General features: G+C 43.6%; 1 protein-coding gene across 1 annotated transcript in view; it reads right to left on the reverse strand.

Annotated features, from left to right (window-relative positions):
• Positions 1-599: 599 nt before the first annotated feature.
• LOC142491969 (bifunctional protein GlmU-like) overlaps positions 600-15,901 on the reverse strand; it is a 79,490-nt gene continuing 64,188 nt past the window's right edge. Inside the window, exons 3-4 of the mRNA XM_075594748.1 lie at positions 5,575-5,757; positions 600-2,337 (exon numbers count right to left, since the gene is read on the reverse strand). Of these exons, the coding sequence (XP_075450863.1) occupies positions 2,077-2,337; positions 5,575-5,757 (444 nt within the window). The 3' untranslated portion in view covers positions 600-2,076. The remainder of the gene's footprint in view (positions 2,338-5,574; positions 5,758-15,901) is intronic.

Below are 15,901 nucleotides of genomic sequence, written 5' to 3' on the forward strand. Positions count from 1 at the left end.
AGCAAGAATTGAAATATGTTACACCACATGTATTCTAATGTAGGTCTCGCTTTATGTTAAAGGGAATGGTTGTATGTGAAGTTCCTCTTGCATTTTTATTTTTTTAAAGATTTAGGGCCTCATGCAGAGAGCAGCGCTATTTAGAAATGGAGAGGGGGAAAATTTTTAGCTTTTTTGGAGAGTTTTTTTCTCCATATGCAGAAAGGGCAGAAAACTGCATTTACAAGCCTTTCTGCATATGGAGAGTTTCAACCAGCGCTATAAGCGCTGTTGAAACTACTGGGGAAAAATTCGCGTTTTTTTTTTTCCCCCTCCACCGGCCGCGGAGCGCCAGCTGCTTGGTGAAGAGGAAAAATGTTGAAAATCGCACCATTTTTTTGGCGCGAACAGCCACTAGATGGCGTTCGCGGCTCTCTGCATACGGCAGAAAAAAAAACTGGAGAGATTAGAAACTCTCCAGCCGCGCGGCGAATTTCAAGCAACAAAAAAAAAATGGCGCTTTTTTTTAAACTTGCCTTTTCCGCCGGTTTAAAGCTCCGTTTTCGCCGGCAAATGGCGAGATTCCTTTTTGCGCTGCTCTCTGCATGAGGCCCTTAATCACCAAACTACAGGGAATAAAGTGTGCTGTCTGTTAAAATAGTTTTTTCTCCAATCAGTAGTTTTTTTTAAACTGTGTCATTTATTCCTAAAGAAAACCAAGCCTAAAACCTAAATTAACATAACAGCAAACTATTCTCACTTAGTAGAGCTCAAAGAATCTTATCAGAGGCAAATAAGACAAGGCAGTTTTCTGATGACTCAATGATGTAGTCTGCATGGAAAACAGCTCTGTGCTGCATGGTGGCGTGGAGTACGTGGGAATAAACAGCAGGAGTTGCCATGTGAACAATACACAGCAGGTTTTGGGGCCTGCTTGTATACAAATTAAAAAAAACATCAAAAACAGTAAGGAAAACAAAAATAAATATGAGGTTTGTAATTTGCTATTATGGGCCCTGTATTTCAATATAGACCATATTAAGGGGAACTGCACCTGTTAATGGTCACATCATCAAAATTATCTCCCACTTAAAAATACACAAATATGTCCCAGATCATATATTTGTCAAAATCATTTTTTTTCGACGTGATCAAATATTGAACATAAAATAAAAACATCACACAACAACATTGTTGAGTTGGGTATTTAATTAAAAAAATTGTATAACGAAGATTTTGCTTGCAGGATCCCTGCATTGTGTGTGTGTGTGTGTGTGTGTATATATGTGTGTGTGTGTGTGTGTGTGTGTGTGTGTGTGTGTGTGTGTGTGTGTGTGTGTGTGTGTGTGTGTGTGTGTGTGTGTGTGTGTGTGTGTGTGTGTATATATACATACATACATACACACTTATTTTGAGATATATATATTTAACAAAAAGCCTTAACTCCTCTACTATACAGTATACCACCTCTGTGAGCTTAGTGCATTTGCAGCTGCTGACTTTAAGGGCTCCCAGAAAGCTGCATGATGGTTCATATCAGGCGGAAATAACCTAACATTTCTTAAGGCAGCTAACTGGTAATAATTGTGAGTTGGACGTGTGCTAGGCTTCCAGCTACTATGCAGCCGCACCAAGCAGTGCAGCCGTCCCTAACTGCTTCTTTAAACCCATGTCACACTTATCTGACAACTGCTCCTCAGTGCTTGTTTGAGCTGTCCCTCCCAATTAGTGGGTTATATTAGTAACTGTGTAAAGATGAGCAAACAGTACATTCATTAGCCCTCTGAGCTGCTGTCACTACCCTATACCCCCTACGGGCCAATCAGTCTTACAAAATCCCTGCAGTACAGCTTGGCTGTAACGTGCACACACACAAAATCTACACCGATGTTGATAAAAAGCCCAAATTAATGACAAGCTATTTGAAGAATTTACTTGAAATTATTGTGCTCTGTCATACAGAATTGATTATGTTATGTGTGATCAAATGGTTGCAATCAATACAATAATGCAAAGAGCAACATAAAGGCATGTCCTGAAGCAAATTTATCTCATTCACTTGCTTGGGGAGGGGGGAAATGGCACATCATTTAGACGCTAGGTACTGCTAATGTTTTCAGAGCGAGACCTAATGACGAGTTCTGGGAAGCCTGTGCGTTCATCCATCTCCCTGGTGAATTGTAGGTTGCTGCATTCTCCAATCACTATTTCAGCAGTGGTGAAGACGTGTAGGTCCCCAATGGCATGACCTCCAATAGTCTTCCCATCCTTGTCAGACAGAGATATGTGCAGGTGAGCATCTTCATTCAATGTCCCCACCAAGGAAACAATTTCAAAATTCTCATTTAGATAGATAATCTGAAAAAAAAAAAGTAGAATAAATAACACTGATGAAACGATGCAGCAAACCCTTGCGGGTACAAGACTCCTCAATCTTAACTCTTTAAGTGTTGCAGAAGTCTGCTAAGAAGTAACACTATGATCAGGATATTTCATAGTGAGTAGTAAATTGTTTATTGTTAAAAAGTGCAAGAAGTTATAATTTTCCAAAAGCCCCGATATGAATATTTCTTTAAAGTATTTTTATTTGATCTTTTTACTGTAAATTCGTTCCTAGACTTGATTATTACTGAGGTATAGTTTATTCTATGTACAGCTTTTATGCACAAAACACTGAGACTTCAAAACAATACTACATAATGATATGTGTATATTATATAGTACTGACAATATAAGCAGTGCTGTTCATGTTCATGCAGGGACAATGCATCTCTTCCCTATCGTCTAATGTTGATGCTTGAGGTACTGGTGGATAAAGTGATTTGCCCAGGATCACAAAGAGAGATAATACAAGGATTTGGATCGGGTTCCCCTCTAAAGACAGCAAAATTACCACAGAGCAACTCCTTCAAACATAAAGTTACATAGTAGATGAGGTTGAAAAAAAGACATATGTCCATCAAGTTCAAACTAGGTTAAATTTAGACGATGGAGATACTCATCCTATATTTGTGTTTACAGTATATTGATCCAGAGAAAGGTACAAGAAAAACATTATCCAATGATGTCTCATAAGGGAAAAATAAATGTATACCTGACTCCAATAATGGCAATCAGATTTCTAACTTTCCTTTCTAAAAATATGTCCAACATTTTTCTTAAAGATATCTATTATATCTGCCATTACAGTCTCCATGGGTAAGGAATTCCACGTTTTAACTTTCTTATGTTGCAAGTGAAATCTCCTTTCCTCCAATCTTAAGGGATGACCCTGTGATGTCTGTACTGTGCTTAGGATGAATACTTTAGTTCTCTTTAAAGTCCCTTGTATTGACCCTGAATATAGTTGTACTGTACAAACGTATCAAATCTCTCTTATATGCATTTTTTCTAATATAAACTAATCTAATTTAGCTAGCCTTTCCTCATAAGTCAGACCTCCTCCTTCTCTTTATTCATTTGGTTGCTCTTCTCTGCACATTTTCCAGTTCCATAATGTCTTTTTTTTATGGAGTGGTGCCCAAAAGGGTACTCGATATTGAAGGTGTGGTTTTAGTAATGATTTAAACAGTGGCAAAATGATGCTGTCTTCCCTTCTTCTCCCATTTTATGCAAGATAATATCCTATTAGCCTTTGAAGCTACTGCCTGACATTGAGCACATTGCAGAACTTGCTGTCTACAAGCACTCCTAAATCCTTCTCCATCAAGGATTTGTCTAATGTTGTCTCATTTAGTTTGTATCTAGCCTATTTATTATTCCAAAATGCACAAGCTTCCATTTACTGTATCTATATTAAACCTCACCTGCCATTTACCTGCCCAAGTTTTCAGATTATCCAAGTCCTTTTGTAGAGAAATTACATCCGGTCCATTTTTTGTTTAACTACCTTACATAATTTTTAGTCATCAGCCAAGATGGAGTGTTTGCACTCTATGCCAACCTCAAGGTCATTAATAAACAAGTTAAAAAGCAGTAGCCCTAGTAAAAAAAAAAACTTTATGTACTCCTCTTACAACTTTAGACCAACCTGAAAAGGTTTAATTTATGACAACTTTCTGCTGTTTAACCTTCAACCAGTTTTCAATCCAGGAGCAAATATTTTCACTCAGACTATGTTCCTTTACTTTGTACACTAACTTCTTGTGTGACACCATATCAAAAACCTTTGCCAAATCTAAGTAGGCGACATCAACTGCATTGCACTGGTCTAAATTCCTAGTTACCTCCTCAAAGAAACTAACAAGGCTAGTTTGGCATGTATCCCTCATAAATTCATGCTGATCATTACTAATAATGTTGTTATCCATTAGGTATTGCTGAATATTATCCCATCCTAACCTTCAAGTAGCTTCCCCACTATTGATGTCAGGCTTACAGGTTTGCAATTCCCTGGTAGTGATCTAGCTCCCTTTTGAAATATACAATAGGCACCACGTCTGCTTTATGCAATTATCTGCAATCTTGTGGTAGTAATCCAGTTGAAATTAAGTAATTGAAAAATAAATATAACGGTCTGACTATTACAGAACTTAGCTCCTTAAGAACCCATGGGTGCATGCCAAAAGGGGCAGGATACATTTATGAAGCTACCTTTGCACATTTTCCTCTGTTAACCAAATGTTAGTTAATGTTGAGATTTTGACTTCCTCTTGTTGCAATAATGTTGCATCCTCATACTCATTTTTGAACTATACATTAAATTAAATTACACACCATTTACACTTAAAGGGCATTAATGCAGCCACGTCAAGGGTGTAATCTTCCTGCTGCTCATAGGTATGTAAGCCCATGAAGCAGGGGAGAAAATAAAAATGTTATTACCCAATTATTGATGAGTTACCGAGCCACAGGGAGATACAGTGATTTGTTCATAATCAAACAGAGTGTCAGTAGCAGTGGGCGTTATATATTCAGCCAACAGTTTATTACTCAGTGTACTATTATCTAATAAACATAATGTTCTACTGACTATAAACACATAACTATATATCTACATTTATATAATATTATATTAGATATTATATTATATATAATTGCGCCTCAGCTTAAACTGGGCGTATAATAATAATTTCAAAAGAAATCTTATTTTTTTGTACAATTATCTAGTTGAATAAAAAAAACCACAGTAATGATCTGAAAAACACAAAAAAAACGCCCACTTTTGTACATAAATGTGATTATTGTGCCTTTTGGTATCAGAATTCTATTTGACACGCTGAACTTGACAGAAGAATCTTTCCTTGTTTTTGTTTTATGTGCCTGTTAATGTATGCTGTGCCGAGAGAGGTATTTCCTATGTGACATAAGAAAGATCCTACGTATTTTACAAATTCAGCATCGGCAATGTGCTTAATTAAAGATTATATCAAATTAAAGATGACAGGATATCTTCAGGGGAAATGCATTTCATTCTCTGCATTTGCTGTGACAGACAGAAAGAACAGATTTTAGGAACAGCTTGTAGTTTGGTACCTAAGCCTTATAATTACATAATTAGGAACAGTACACTTCTCTTGAAACACTCCATGGCCATCCTTCTACATCTATGCATGACTTCCACTGAGCCAGTACATCAGCATCCCTGTCAGGTACCTCATTGGTATTCAAAGCGTTGAAATTAGCCAGTCTAAGTGTTGCTTTGTTGACACTGCCCACACAAGTGATAACAAACGGAGCTTTTAGCTTCTTCTCCTGCACAAATTTAAACAATGATGTGACTATTTCTTCTCCGGGTCCCAAACGCAGGGCGTAAACCGAAAGCGAACTCGGTCCTCCCTGAGTGAAAAAAAAAAAAGAAAGATAATCGTGGCTACTGTCAACATATATTTAATAGATCAGTTCACTATCTGCACATCATCTGAGTTAATTAGGTTTTACTACATTGGTATATTTGCGAGCACAGTTCCATTCGGAAACAAACCCTGTTGTACCCGACACAGTTTTGAACACTTCCTTTTACTTCTATCCTGAAGCTTCAGGATACTGATGTGACACGTAGACACAATATACCACACATATTCCATCATTTGTAATGGTAATGTTCACAGTAAATATTACAACACATAATGACACTGGTGACAGAAGGGGGAGCAAGCAGGGGGATTAGTAATAAATAAAACCACAAACCGAGATTGCTGCCGCCACACATACAATAACTGCTGGATTTCAACTATGTTCTGTTAAATATGTCGAGGCTTGGAAAGGGTGGAGTCGGAATTTAACACAATACAGTGAATGACGGGCGAAGGGATTTAGAAGATTTACTTATAATGCATATTAAAGGAAACCTTGCATTGAATTTTGGTGCACAGAGGTTACTGTTGGGTTAAAAAAAAAAACAATGCTGCATGTTGAATTTCTACGCAGCTAACAAGTGCAGAATAATTCAATGCAGAAGTAAAAGTTCTACGTGCCAATGAACATTCTCATATTACAACTTTAGGGGAAGAAAACACGGTAATAATGATATTGTATGCATCCCAGCATTCCCAAAGGCAATAGTTTTCCCCTATGGGGTTTATGTGAATCCCATTACCGTTATCATTACTATAATAATGTAGGAGCAAGCACACATTGGCTTTTCTCGCTCTCGGAATGAATGAGGTGCATTACAAAAATGACGTAATGACATTGTACTTGAGCGTTCCCAATTACAAGAAGAAATATCATGTGTGCCATATCAACTATTACAAACCAGTGACATCACAGTATGTTTCCATTCTATGTCACACGATCTGATAGAACCAGGAATGGCCAACTCCAGTCCTTCAGGGCCATCAAAAAGTCAGGATATCCCTGCTTCAGCACAGGCGGTGCAGTCATAATGACTGAGCCATGGATTGAGCCACCCGTGCTGAAGCGGGGATATCCCCAATACCTGGTGGCCCTTGAGTACTGGGGTTGGCGACTCCTGTGCTTCTAGGAAATTTTCACCTCATTTAGTAATTAGTTATACAAATTAACAAGGATCAATATATTCTTTTTATGAAAGGCTACAGAGGCTTCCTAATGCATATCTAATTTTTCTATTTACTCTGTATTTTCTCACGAACCCAAACTTGAGGATCTCAAAACACATTAAGTAGGAGAGGCGACAGAGTAGCAGTGTCAGTTGACTAGTGTCCTAGTAAGTCAAGGTTTATCTGGTGTAGTAGATAAACCTTTTCGGTGACAGTACAAGGAGCTTTCAAAAGAACTATTCATCCAAAGGGAAGTACAAAGGACTGTTGTCTAAATTTAGTATAGGTTGAACTTGATGGACACATATCTTTTTTCAACCTCGTCTATTATGTAAGTGTGGTATGAATGGGCAGTCTGGCAGGTTCTCCTATTTATACAGAAGCAGTTCAACACAAGCCTTGGAATTAATATACGTTCCAGTTGAGTGCCATCTATGCTGGTTTACCAACTAGGATACCACACCCAGTACCCTCCCTACAATCACGATTACATCCCAGACCTCACACAGGATTTACCATCATTATTTCATTACTATGACTGTATACGGTTCTTAGCACCACGCATTATACTCCCATTTCTAAAAACAGACTTGTTTTTGATTTCTTTGCTTGGGTATACCACTGCTGGTTCTCAGGGCCAATTTCAAAAAGACAAAAGTATTTCCATTTGTTTGTATTTTTCGGTCTATGGTTTCCCCTGCAATTTTGATATTTCTATCACTTATGCTAAGGTATCAAATTTAAAATCAGCTCTCCTACCTTTTTGTCTCCTTGTTTATGTCTATTTCTTTTGTTCATACCTATGCTTCGCTTTAAAGACACATTTCTTCTTTACTGGTTTTCTTGGGAAGTTTGGGTTCCCTTTGTCTGAAGCCATGGCTCCCACTTTGAAAACAGTCTTGAGCAATAAATGTGAACACAGTACCACTGATTCTTCAGAGTTTCTCAAGGCAAAGAGAAATAAAAAGAAGAGTGGCTGTTCAATTATAGTGGAAACTGCAGAAGGAATTAAGGATGACCCTTTAACCTCTGGAAAGCCTGCATTAGAAGGGAACAGAGATATGCTGCAGCCTAAGGCAACTCACAGAATTGTTCCAGGGGTAGTGGAAAAGAAAAATTATGCCTTTAACCAAGGTAAAGATGCCTTAACTCAGGCACTTCAATCTGCATGGAATGAGATTGATTGCCTCTATGGACAACTTGATAAAGAGCAAGAGGCCAAGGCTGCACTACAAAAGTGTCTGTCCACAGCAATTGCTAAGTGTGTACTCCAGGAGAAAGAAAAGGATCAGTAGGAGAGTGACAGGGTGATCTTGTCAAGTAAGCTGGTGAAGGCATTTGCTGATTCTGCCCAGGACCAAAGTTTCATTGATCAAGTTGGCACAGTGCTGGAAACCTCTCATAAGGAAGCTCACAGACTTAGTACAGAGCTGGAAGCCTCTAAGGAGAGGAGGTGCCACTTCAACAAAGAACTACGTTCAATGAGAGAGATCTTCGAAGGGTTAAATAGTGGTTTTAAAACTGTAACCCAAGAGTGCAAGAATCTCTATGTCCGAGTCAGTGAAGGAGATAAAAGTCTCCATGAATTAGAAGAGAAGAAACAATTGGCCCAGGAAAATTTAGACGTATAGGCAGCACTGCAGAATGCAGAGAGATTGCTGCAAGATTATGTTTCACTGGAGCAGCACACACAAGTAGAGAACATGCTGCAGAGCCAGCTGCAAGAACTGTGTGCGAGTCTGCAGGACACAAAGGAGAGACAGGTGAATGCTGAGGAGAAGCAGCGAGTTCTGCAGGAAGAAAGTATCCAGACTGCTAGCGAAGTAAAAATGCTGCAGGAACATTTAAGTACCAGTGTGTCCCCAGAGAGCAGCATGAGGAGCTGAAGGCCACACTGAGCATAACCAGAGCCTTGCTGGAGGAGGAGCTTAGAGCCCAGGTAACTCTGTACGAGAGGGAGCACGAAGTGGTCCAGAAACTGAAGCAAGAGCTAGAGGAGCACAGACACTGTTCCATCCCCAACAGTCAGTACACCCAGGAGAAAGAAACCTGGAATAGGCAAGCCGCTGGGACCCTAGTGAACGAATTGGCAGAGCTCCAAAACATAATGAAGATGTGTGGAAGCAAGCTCAGAGCGAGCACAGTGAAGAGATGGGGCCCTGAGAAGAGAATTGCAGGATGCATTCAAGAAATAGGGGTCTCTCGCTGAGGAGTGGAACTTGCAGCAAAGCCTAGAAGTGGAAGAGCTAAAGCTGGCAGCTGATCACACATCCCAGCAACTCACCGCTCTGCAGGTGAAGATCGCTGAGCTCAAGATACAGCTCGCCAAAAAGGAAGAAAGAGAGGAGGTATCCGTCCGTCAAGTGGCCGGCCTGACACTGCGCTATATGGCCATACTGGCTGATGCCTGCAAATTGCTGGAAAATACATCCAATGAGAGGGCCCGGATGCAGCTGGAGTTGGACAAGGTACGGGATGAGCATTGGGATGAGCACCGGCAGCTGCAGGTCAGAAATAAAGAAAAGGAAACAGATTTAAGCCTTGCTCTGAGTCAGCTGGGAGATGTGGAATCGGGCCCCTTATATACCCTCTGCGCCAATATCTGGGCAGGCCTAACTAACATCAAGGCCTCACACCATAGTCAACCACTCCCTCCCCTCCCCCCAGTTACATATGTGACTCTAACTGCCACTAGGCCTGCACCTGCATATTGCAACTTAGTGTCTCTCTTAGTCGACAGCTCACATGCAGGCCATATGTAAGAGGGTTTAACCCTAGCACTGCTGGAAGATACTAAACAGACAGCACCTAGGGCAAGGGATTGTAATAGCCAGGGGCTATACTGCTGCGGCACAGTTTATTCGAGCATTTGCCCGTTCTGTGCCGCAGCAGTAGCCTGGCGCGCGCCCGAGTGTGACGGGCGCACGCCGAAGCAGCGGAAGAGCGCCCTCCGATCGGGGCGCTCTCCCTACCGCTGCCGGGTCCGCCGGGTCCCCCGGAACCCCCTGCCGCTGTCCCGCGATCGCGGGACACCAGGGCTCCCTCGGGGAGCCCCTGGACACGCGTGCAGCGGGCGCACGCTCCCGATGACGCGTGACCGCGCGTCTATGACGCGCGGCACGCCGAGGGGCGGCCACTAGCAAGCCGGGAGATTTCCCGGCTTGCGGTACCGACCACACTTCAATAAAGTGTGTCGGTAGTGTATGGCTACAGTAGTTAAATAACTTTTTAGGATTTATCTTTCAATTGCAATCCTTTGTGCATGAACCAAGGTGCCACGGTCTCTACCATGTGGGCTACTTGATCTTCCTGTTCCATCCCATCCATGGGCACACTGTCCATTAATTTCATTGTGGAGCTTCCCCCTCCAGGGGCATGACCGTAATCCTATTCGTGGTTGACTGATTCTCTGTTGATAGTGGAGAGAGAGAAGCCCTAAGTGATGCACACTACTCTACTGACTGATTCTCCAAGCAGACAAATTTCATTATTCTGAAAAAGCTTATTTCTGCTCCAGAGCTAGCGGATATTTGAATCAGGGAGGTATTCTGTCTGCATGGCTTACTTACGCAGATGGGGGCTCTAAATTCATCGAGAGTTTCTGGAAGGCTTTTTGTCATTATTTGGTGATTGATCTCCATTTTTCCTTCGCCTACCACCCGCAGTCCATGTGCCAGATGGAGAAAACCAATCAAACGGTGGAGCAGTTCCTCCAGTGCTATGTCTCTCAGTAGCAAGACGATTGGGTGGACCTCCGGCCTCTGGCAGAATTTGCCATGAACACCCTGTCCCAAAAGTCCCTGAAATGCTCTCCCTTTTTCGTGGCACTAGGTTATAACCCGACTACCTTTCCCCGTGACTCCTCGGCAGTAGGTATCCCTGCAGCTGATATCAGGGCTGGCGACCTGCAGGATCTCTTTTAGTGCATACAGACAACTCTTCGCATGGCGGCGGAGACACAGAAGAGAAGCGCAGATAAACATAGAAGGCCTTCACCCGAATACCAAGTCGGCGATAAGGTCTGGCTCTCCACACGTAATATCCATCTATGTCAGCTCTCCACGAAATTGGGACCTCGCTTTATCGGTCCTTACAGGATTTCCCGGAGGGTGAATGAAGAGGCCCTCCAACTGGAACTTCCCCCATCGCTGAAGATTCCCTCCACCTTCCATGTCTCCTTGTTTAAACCAGCCACATGGAACAATTTTTCCAGGACTCTACCGCCTCCCGCACCAATTTCCGTGGATGGCACACCAGAGTATGTCATCCAGAAGATCATGGACTCCCATATCTCTAGAGGATCACTCCAGTACCTGGTCGACTGGAAGTGGTACGGCCCTTAAGAGAGGCGTTTGTCAGGATCGTGGCTGAACCCCGCCCCCTGGACGCATCACACACCAACACCAGGGACTCGCGCACACGCTGCAGTAATAGGCAGATTTGGCAATCTCGCGTCCGTGACGTTACCACGGCAAACAAATCCGTTGGCGACGCAGTCGCCACACGTTGCGCTCCCCCTGCATGTGCACGCTGTGTGGCAGGTAATGTCAGGACTGAAATCAGCTGTCTCTCACCTGATGCCCATTTAGCTTCCCCAAATTGCCTCTCAGCTTACGTGTGGTGTCATTGATCCTGCTGCCTTCCTATTGTTCTTGTTCCTTTTTATTCCCAGTCAGCCCTCTATTGTTGATGAGCATAAACTATTGTTTATGTACCGTGCTTGCTGCATTATGAGTAAAAGAGCGTGCTTCGGTTTTGTGTGTTTTGTTAATTTATTTTCAGCTGTCTCAGCTGTTGGAGGTTAGTGGCTCCTCCTTCCCAGGTTTAAAGCCCGCCCCTCCCCACTTCCCAGGTGAGTAGGTCCTTTCATTCTACTGGATACAGATCCAATGGTGGTCTTTCTCCCTCCTAATAGAGGTAAATGAGAATTTTAATCCTAAGAGATATATTAGTATTTTATCTGGTGTTAGGACTTGCGAACAGGTGTTTGCCTTGTCGTGGCTCGCAAGCTTACAACGCTTTGGCCAAACTAAATGACCCTTTTTCAAGAGAATATATAAGTATTTTATTGTGTATTTTTGTCATATTGGATGTAGCTTTGGGCTTCTCTGTCATTTGTTGTATACATATGCCACGCTCAATAGCTCTCCTTTATGACACATATATACATATATATTTTGTGGGGGCTCAGGGAGGGGTTCCCAAAAAGAGCTTGCTGGGGTTTTGTGTGTTTTGTGCATTCTGAGTATTGCTTGTTGCTGTGCCTTGCCTGATCTTTGTTGTGATCCCTGCTCGTACCTGGACTTCTCTCTTCTGTATCCCTGGACCTCGGCTAGCTTCTGGACTCCCGCTCTCTCATCTCCTAGACCATGGCTATGGATTATGACTACCCTTCTCTCTCCAACCCTGGACTACGGCAAGTACCACGACCAACCCAAATTCTTTGACCCTGACCCGGCTACGCGACCCTGACTCTGCAATCCGGACCTGGCCCTGTGGTTGTAGGGCGGCAGTTATACACATCCCCACCTCAGCCCCGCGGTCTAGTCCAGTTTGGGGTGAGCACATGTTACAGAGTTGAGTCAAGCATCCGACGTCCATGCCCCTGCCTTGGTCTAGAACTTCCATCAGGCTTTTCCTGCCAAACCTGCCCCTAGGGGTGTGGCGTGTGGCTCTAATAGGGGGGATACTATAAGCCAGGGGTTAGCAATAAGGGGGGGGTGAGATTTTTTTGGATGGGTGCCGTGGTTACAGAGGCCCCGTGCTCTTCCCCAGGCATTTAAATGCTGGGGGACCACGCGAGCCCTCTGTAACTCACTTACCATGATTCAGCCAGCTTCGAGGGCGGCGTGTCGCCATGGCAACACGGCACCAAAAGACACCGGGGGACATTTGATGTCAGCACACAGGTAAGGGGGGGGCGTGAGCACTGGGGGAGAGCAGTCTTGGGGGTGCAGCACCAGAAGTTTGCAAACCCCTGCTATAGGGATCTCCAACATGAATGCCCCCTGACTTTGCTGCTTCTACAAACATGGCTGCAGATGCAGGAAGTCAATCAGTGAGCTGGATTTCTCCCACCTTCTTTCTCACTTTATGTTATGCCGGTGCTGCCCGCAGACCAGACCCGTCTCTTGTACTGAGGTTGGACTTATGTATGCACGCACCCGCAGCAAAAGGAGCGTGTCCGGAGTGTGGTATTCTGGTGTTGCCAGGCCAGGTGGATATAACTTGAGTTATACTTGCCGGTACCGGATATAGAAGAGACGTGGTAGTTGTCGTTAGCCAAGGTCAGGGAGTGGAGAGGTCTGGATAGTCGAGATGCAAGCTGTGATCGAGGAACGTGAGAGACCGCGTCGTCAGGAGGGAGCCGGGGTCGAGAGCCAGAAAGAACAGTGCGCCAAGCCGCGTCGTAACATGAGTAGCAGAGAGAAGAGGAAACCAGAGTAGACATCCACAAGTGCAGACTATGTCGAGCAATGTGAAAGAGGTAAGACAGGTACTATATAATTTGGCTGACCAATAGGGAGCGGAGGCAGGCCTGGAGAAGCACGAGGAGCTGTCCTGGATTGGTTCCTATTATAGGCAGCCAGGTGGGCAGCTTTAGGGTTACGTTGTGGCCAGCGCGTGGGTTGGGGGCGTGGTTTCGCTGCTAGTGCAGTGAATAAATTAGCCTCGCCCGGCGCGCGCTCTATAATGTCGGAGAGCGCGCGCGCGGGACTAATGGAAGCCACCAGAGTGCTGGATGCCCACGGGGCGGTGATGGTCCGTCTGGGATGATGGGGGCGCCCCACATAGTGGGAGTCGGGTGTGAAAGGTGAGGGTGACGTCTCACGGCAGCGGGGGCATTCAGAGGTAAGGAGGGGTCGCGCTGTGAGCGCCACGAGCCCCGAATCCTTACACTTTATAAGGTTTCCATTCCCCTCTCTCCTTGCCTGTGCAATATACTCCCTACCTTGTCGCCTTTTGGACGCCCTGGTACTGTTTCACCTGTCTCAGACCCCTGCCTGCAGCCATACTTCTCTGCCTCTCTCCTGCCCTGAACCCGGAACTATTCTACTGATTCAGGATTTAGATCTCAGGTACGGGTTGATCTACACTCTCCACCTCTACCTAGTGGGTCTGTCTCCTGGACAGTACAAAGCAATGCACACAAATATACCACCCTCCCTCTCATACCTCCATTTCTTCCCCTCCCTCTTTTACACCCCCACCTCTCCCCACCTTCTCTTACACCCAACCTCTCCCCCTCCCTCTCTTACTCCCCCACGTCTCAAACTCCCTCCTCTCATACTCTCTCTTCACATGTATTTCTCTCTCCCCCTCTCTCACTATCCCCTCCCTTTCTTACACCCCCATGTCTCTCACTCCTCCCTCTCATCCATTTCTCCCCCCCCCCCCTGTATTTCTCTCGCCCTTCACTCTCCCCTCACTCAATAACCCCCCTTCCCCGCCTCACACTCAATAACCCCACCAATACACATACAATAATCCCACCTCCCCAATACACATACAATAACCCTCCAACATACACATTACCTTGGCGGGAGGCATCCAGTGCTGCACCGAGTCGTGGGTGAATGTGGAAATTTGGCCCAACTTCCAGATGGGCCCAACTTCTGCTGCACATGGGGTGTGTCTTCCAGTTAAGGCCGGGCTGCAGCTGGGGACTGGCAGCCAACAAAGGCCCATCACCAGCTTGCTGGGCCCCCTATAGCCACAAGGCCCAGGACAGTTGTCCCAGCTCTCCCCTTGTCGGCGGCCTTGGCCTCTTCCATTTCATTTCCTCCCCTAGCTGTTTATTTAGCCACATATATTTAATATTTATTTTCCAGAGGTATCTAACAATGTTTTAAAGACTGCCCATTTTTCGTCAATATTTTTTCCGGCAAAATTGTCATCCCAATTTATTTCTTGCAGATTATTCCTCACTTTTAATAAAATCTGCCTTTTAAAAATGTCAAGTCTTTGTTGAACCCAAATAATATAGTTTTTGATCATTTATTTCAAATGTTATGATCACTGTTTCCCAAATGTTCCCCCAAGTTGAATATTTGTTATTACTCCTACATTGTTTGATATTACCAAATCCAGTAATGCCCCATCCCTGGTGGGTTCCTCTATAATTTAGGTCGTATAATGGTCTTTTAGCACACCATTTTCCTTTAGCTGTAATGCTAATCACATTTCTCCAGTCTATGAAAAAGGGTAACCAAAACTCTGTGCCATAAATGCATTTTTTTTTTTTACAAAGTTGTGTTACTTTTTTTCTTACGTAACATATTAGTTATAAATATCAGATCACTTTTTTTTTTTTAGATACTAACTATCCGTGATTTACATCTGGAGAAAATGGGCCTTTAAAAACAACAGTGTCCTAATCCAGCGGTAAAAGATTGAAATCCATTCCACAAGATGAAGAATAAAGAAAACATTAAAAAAAAAAAAAAAAACAGGCAACTGTGGAAGAGCAAGCTGCATCTAACAGATAACTATAATATCTTGTTAGAAATGGCAGCCAGGGAAACAAGTAGGTTAGTACATAATTACACATGCGATTAGAATCAATATGAATCTATAAGAACAGTAAGAAAAAAACATTATGCAGATAAGCTAAGCTTTTTAGCATTATGTTCTACAACTATAATACTAATACTGCTGACTGCTCCCAGCCCCGCTTGTGAGCTGTCCCACTGAGCAACTGTGAGTATTGACTCATCTTTCCCCTACTGTGACTTTGTGTTTTACCATCTTAATTTCTCCGGATGCTGCTACTTTTGTTTCTCTGCAGAACCCAGTGTTGCTCTTCAGTTGCTACCCTTTGTGCAGAAAACTCAAACTTGACAGAGACAGGGAAGGCTGTGGTGAGGTCCTTGTTGTCCAGTGTCCACTGCCTACCATGCAGCTGCCTGCAACTGAGACATATTTATGGAGGTTTTCATCATTATTCTAATGTTTTAAAG

Source organism: Ascaphus truei, chromosome 4 (assembly GCF_040206685.1).
Source record: "Ascaphus truei isolate aAscTru1 chromosome 4, aAscTru1.hap1, whole genome shotgun sequence".
Classification (NCBI taxonomy): Eukaryota; Metazoa; Chordata; class Amphibia; order Anura; family Ascaphidae; genus Ascaphus; species Ascaphus truei.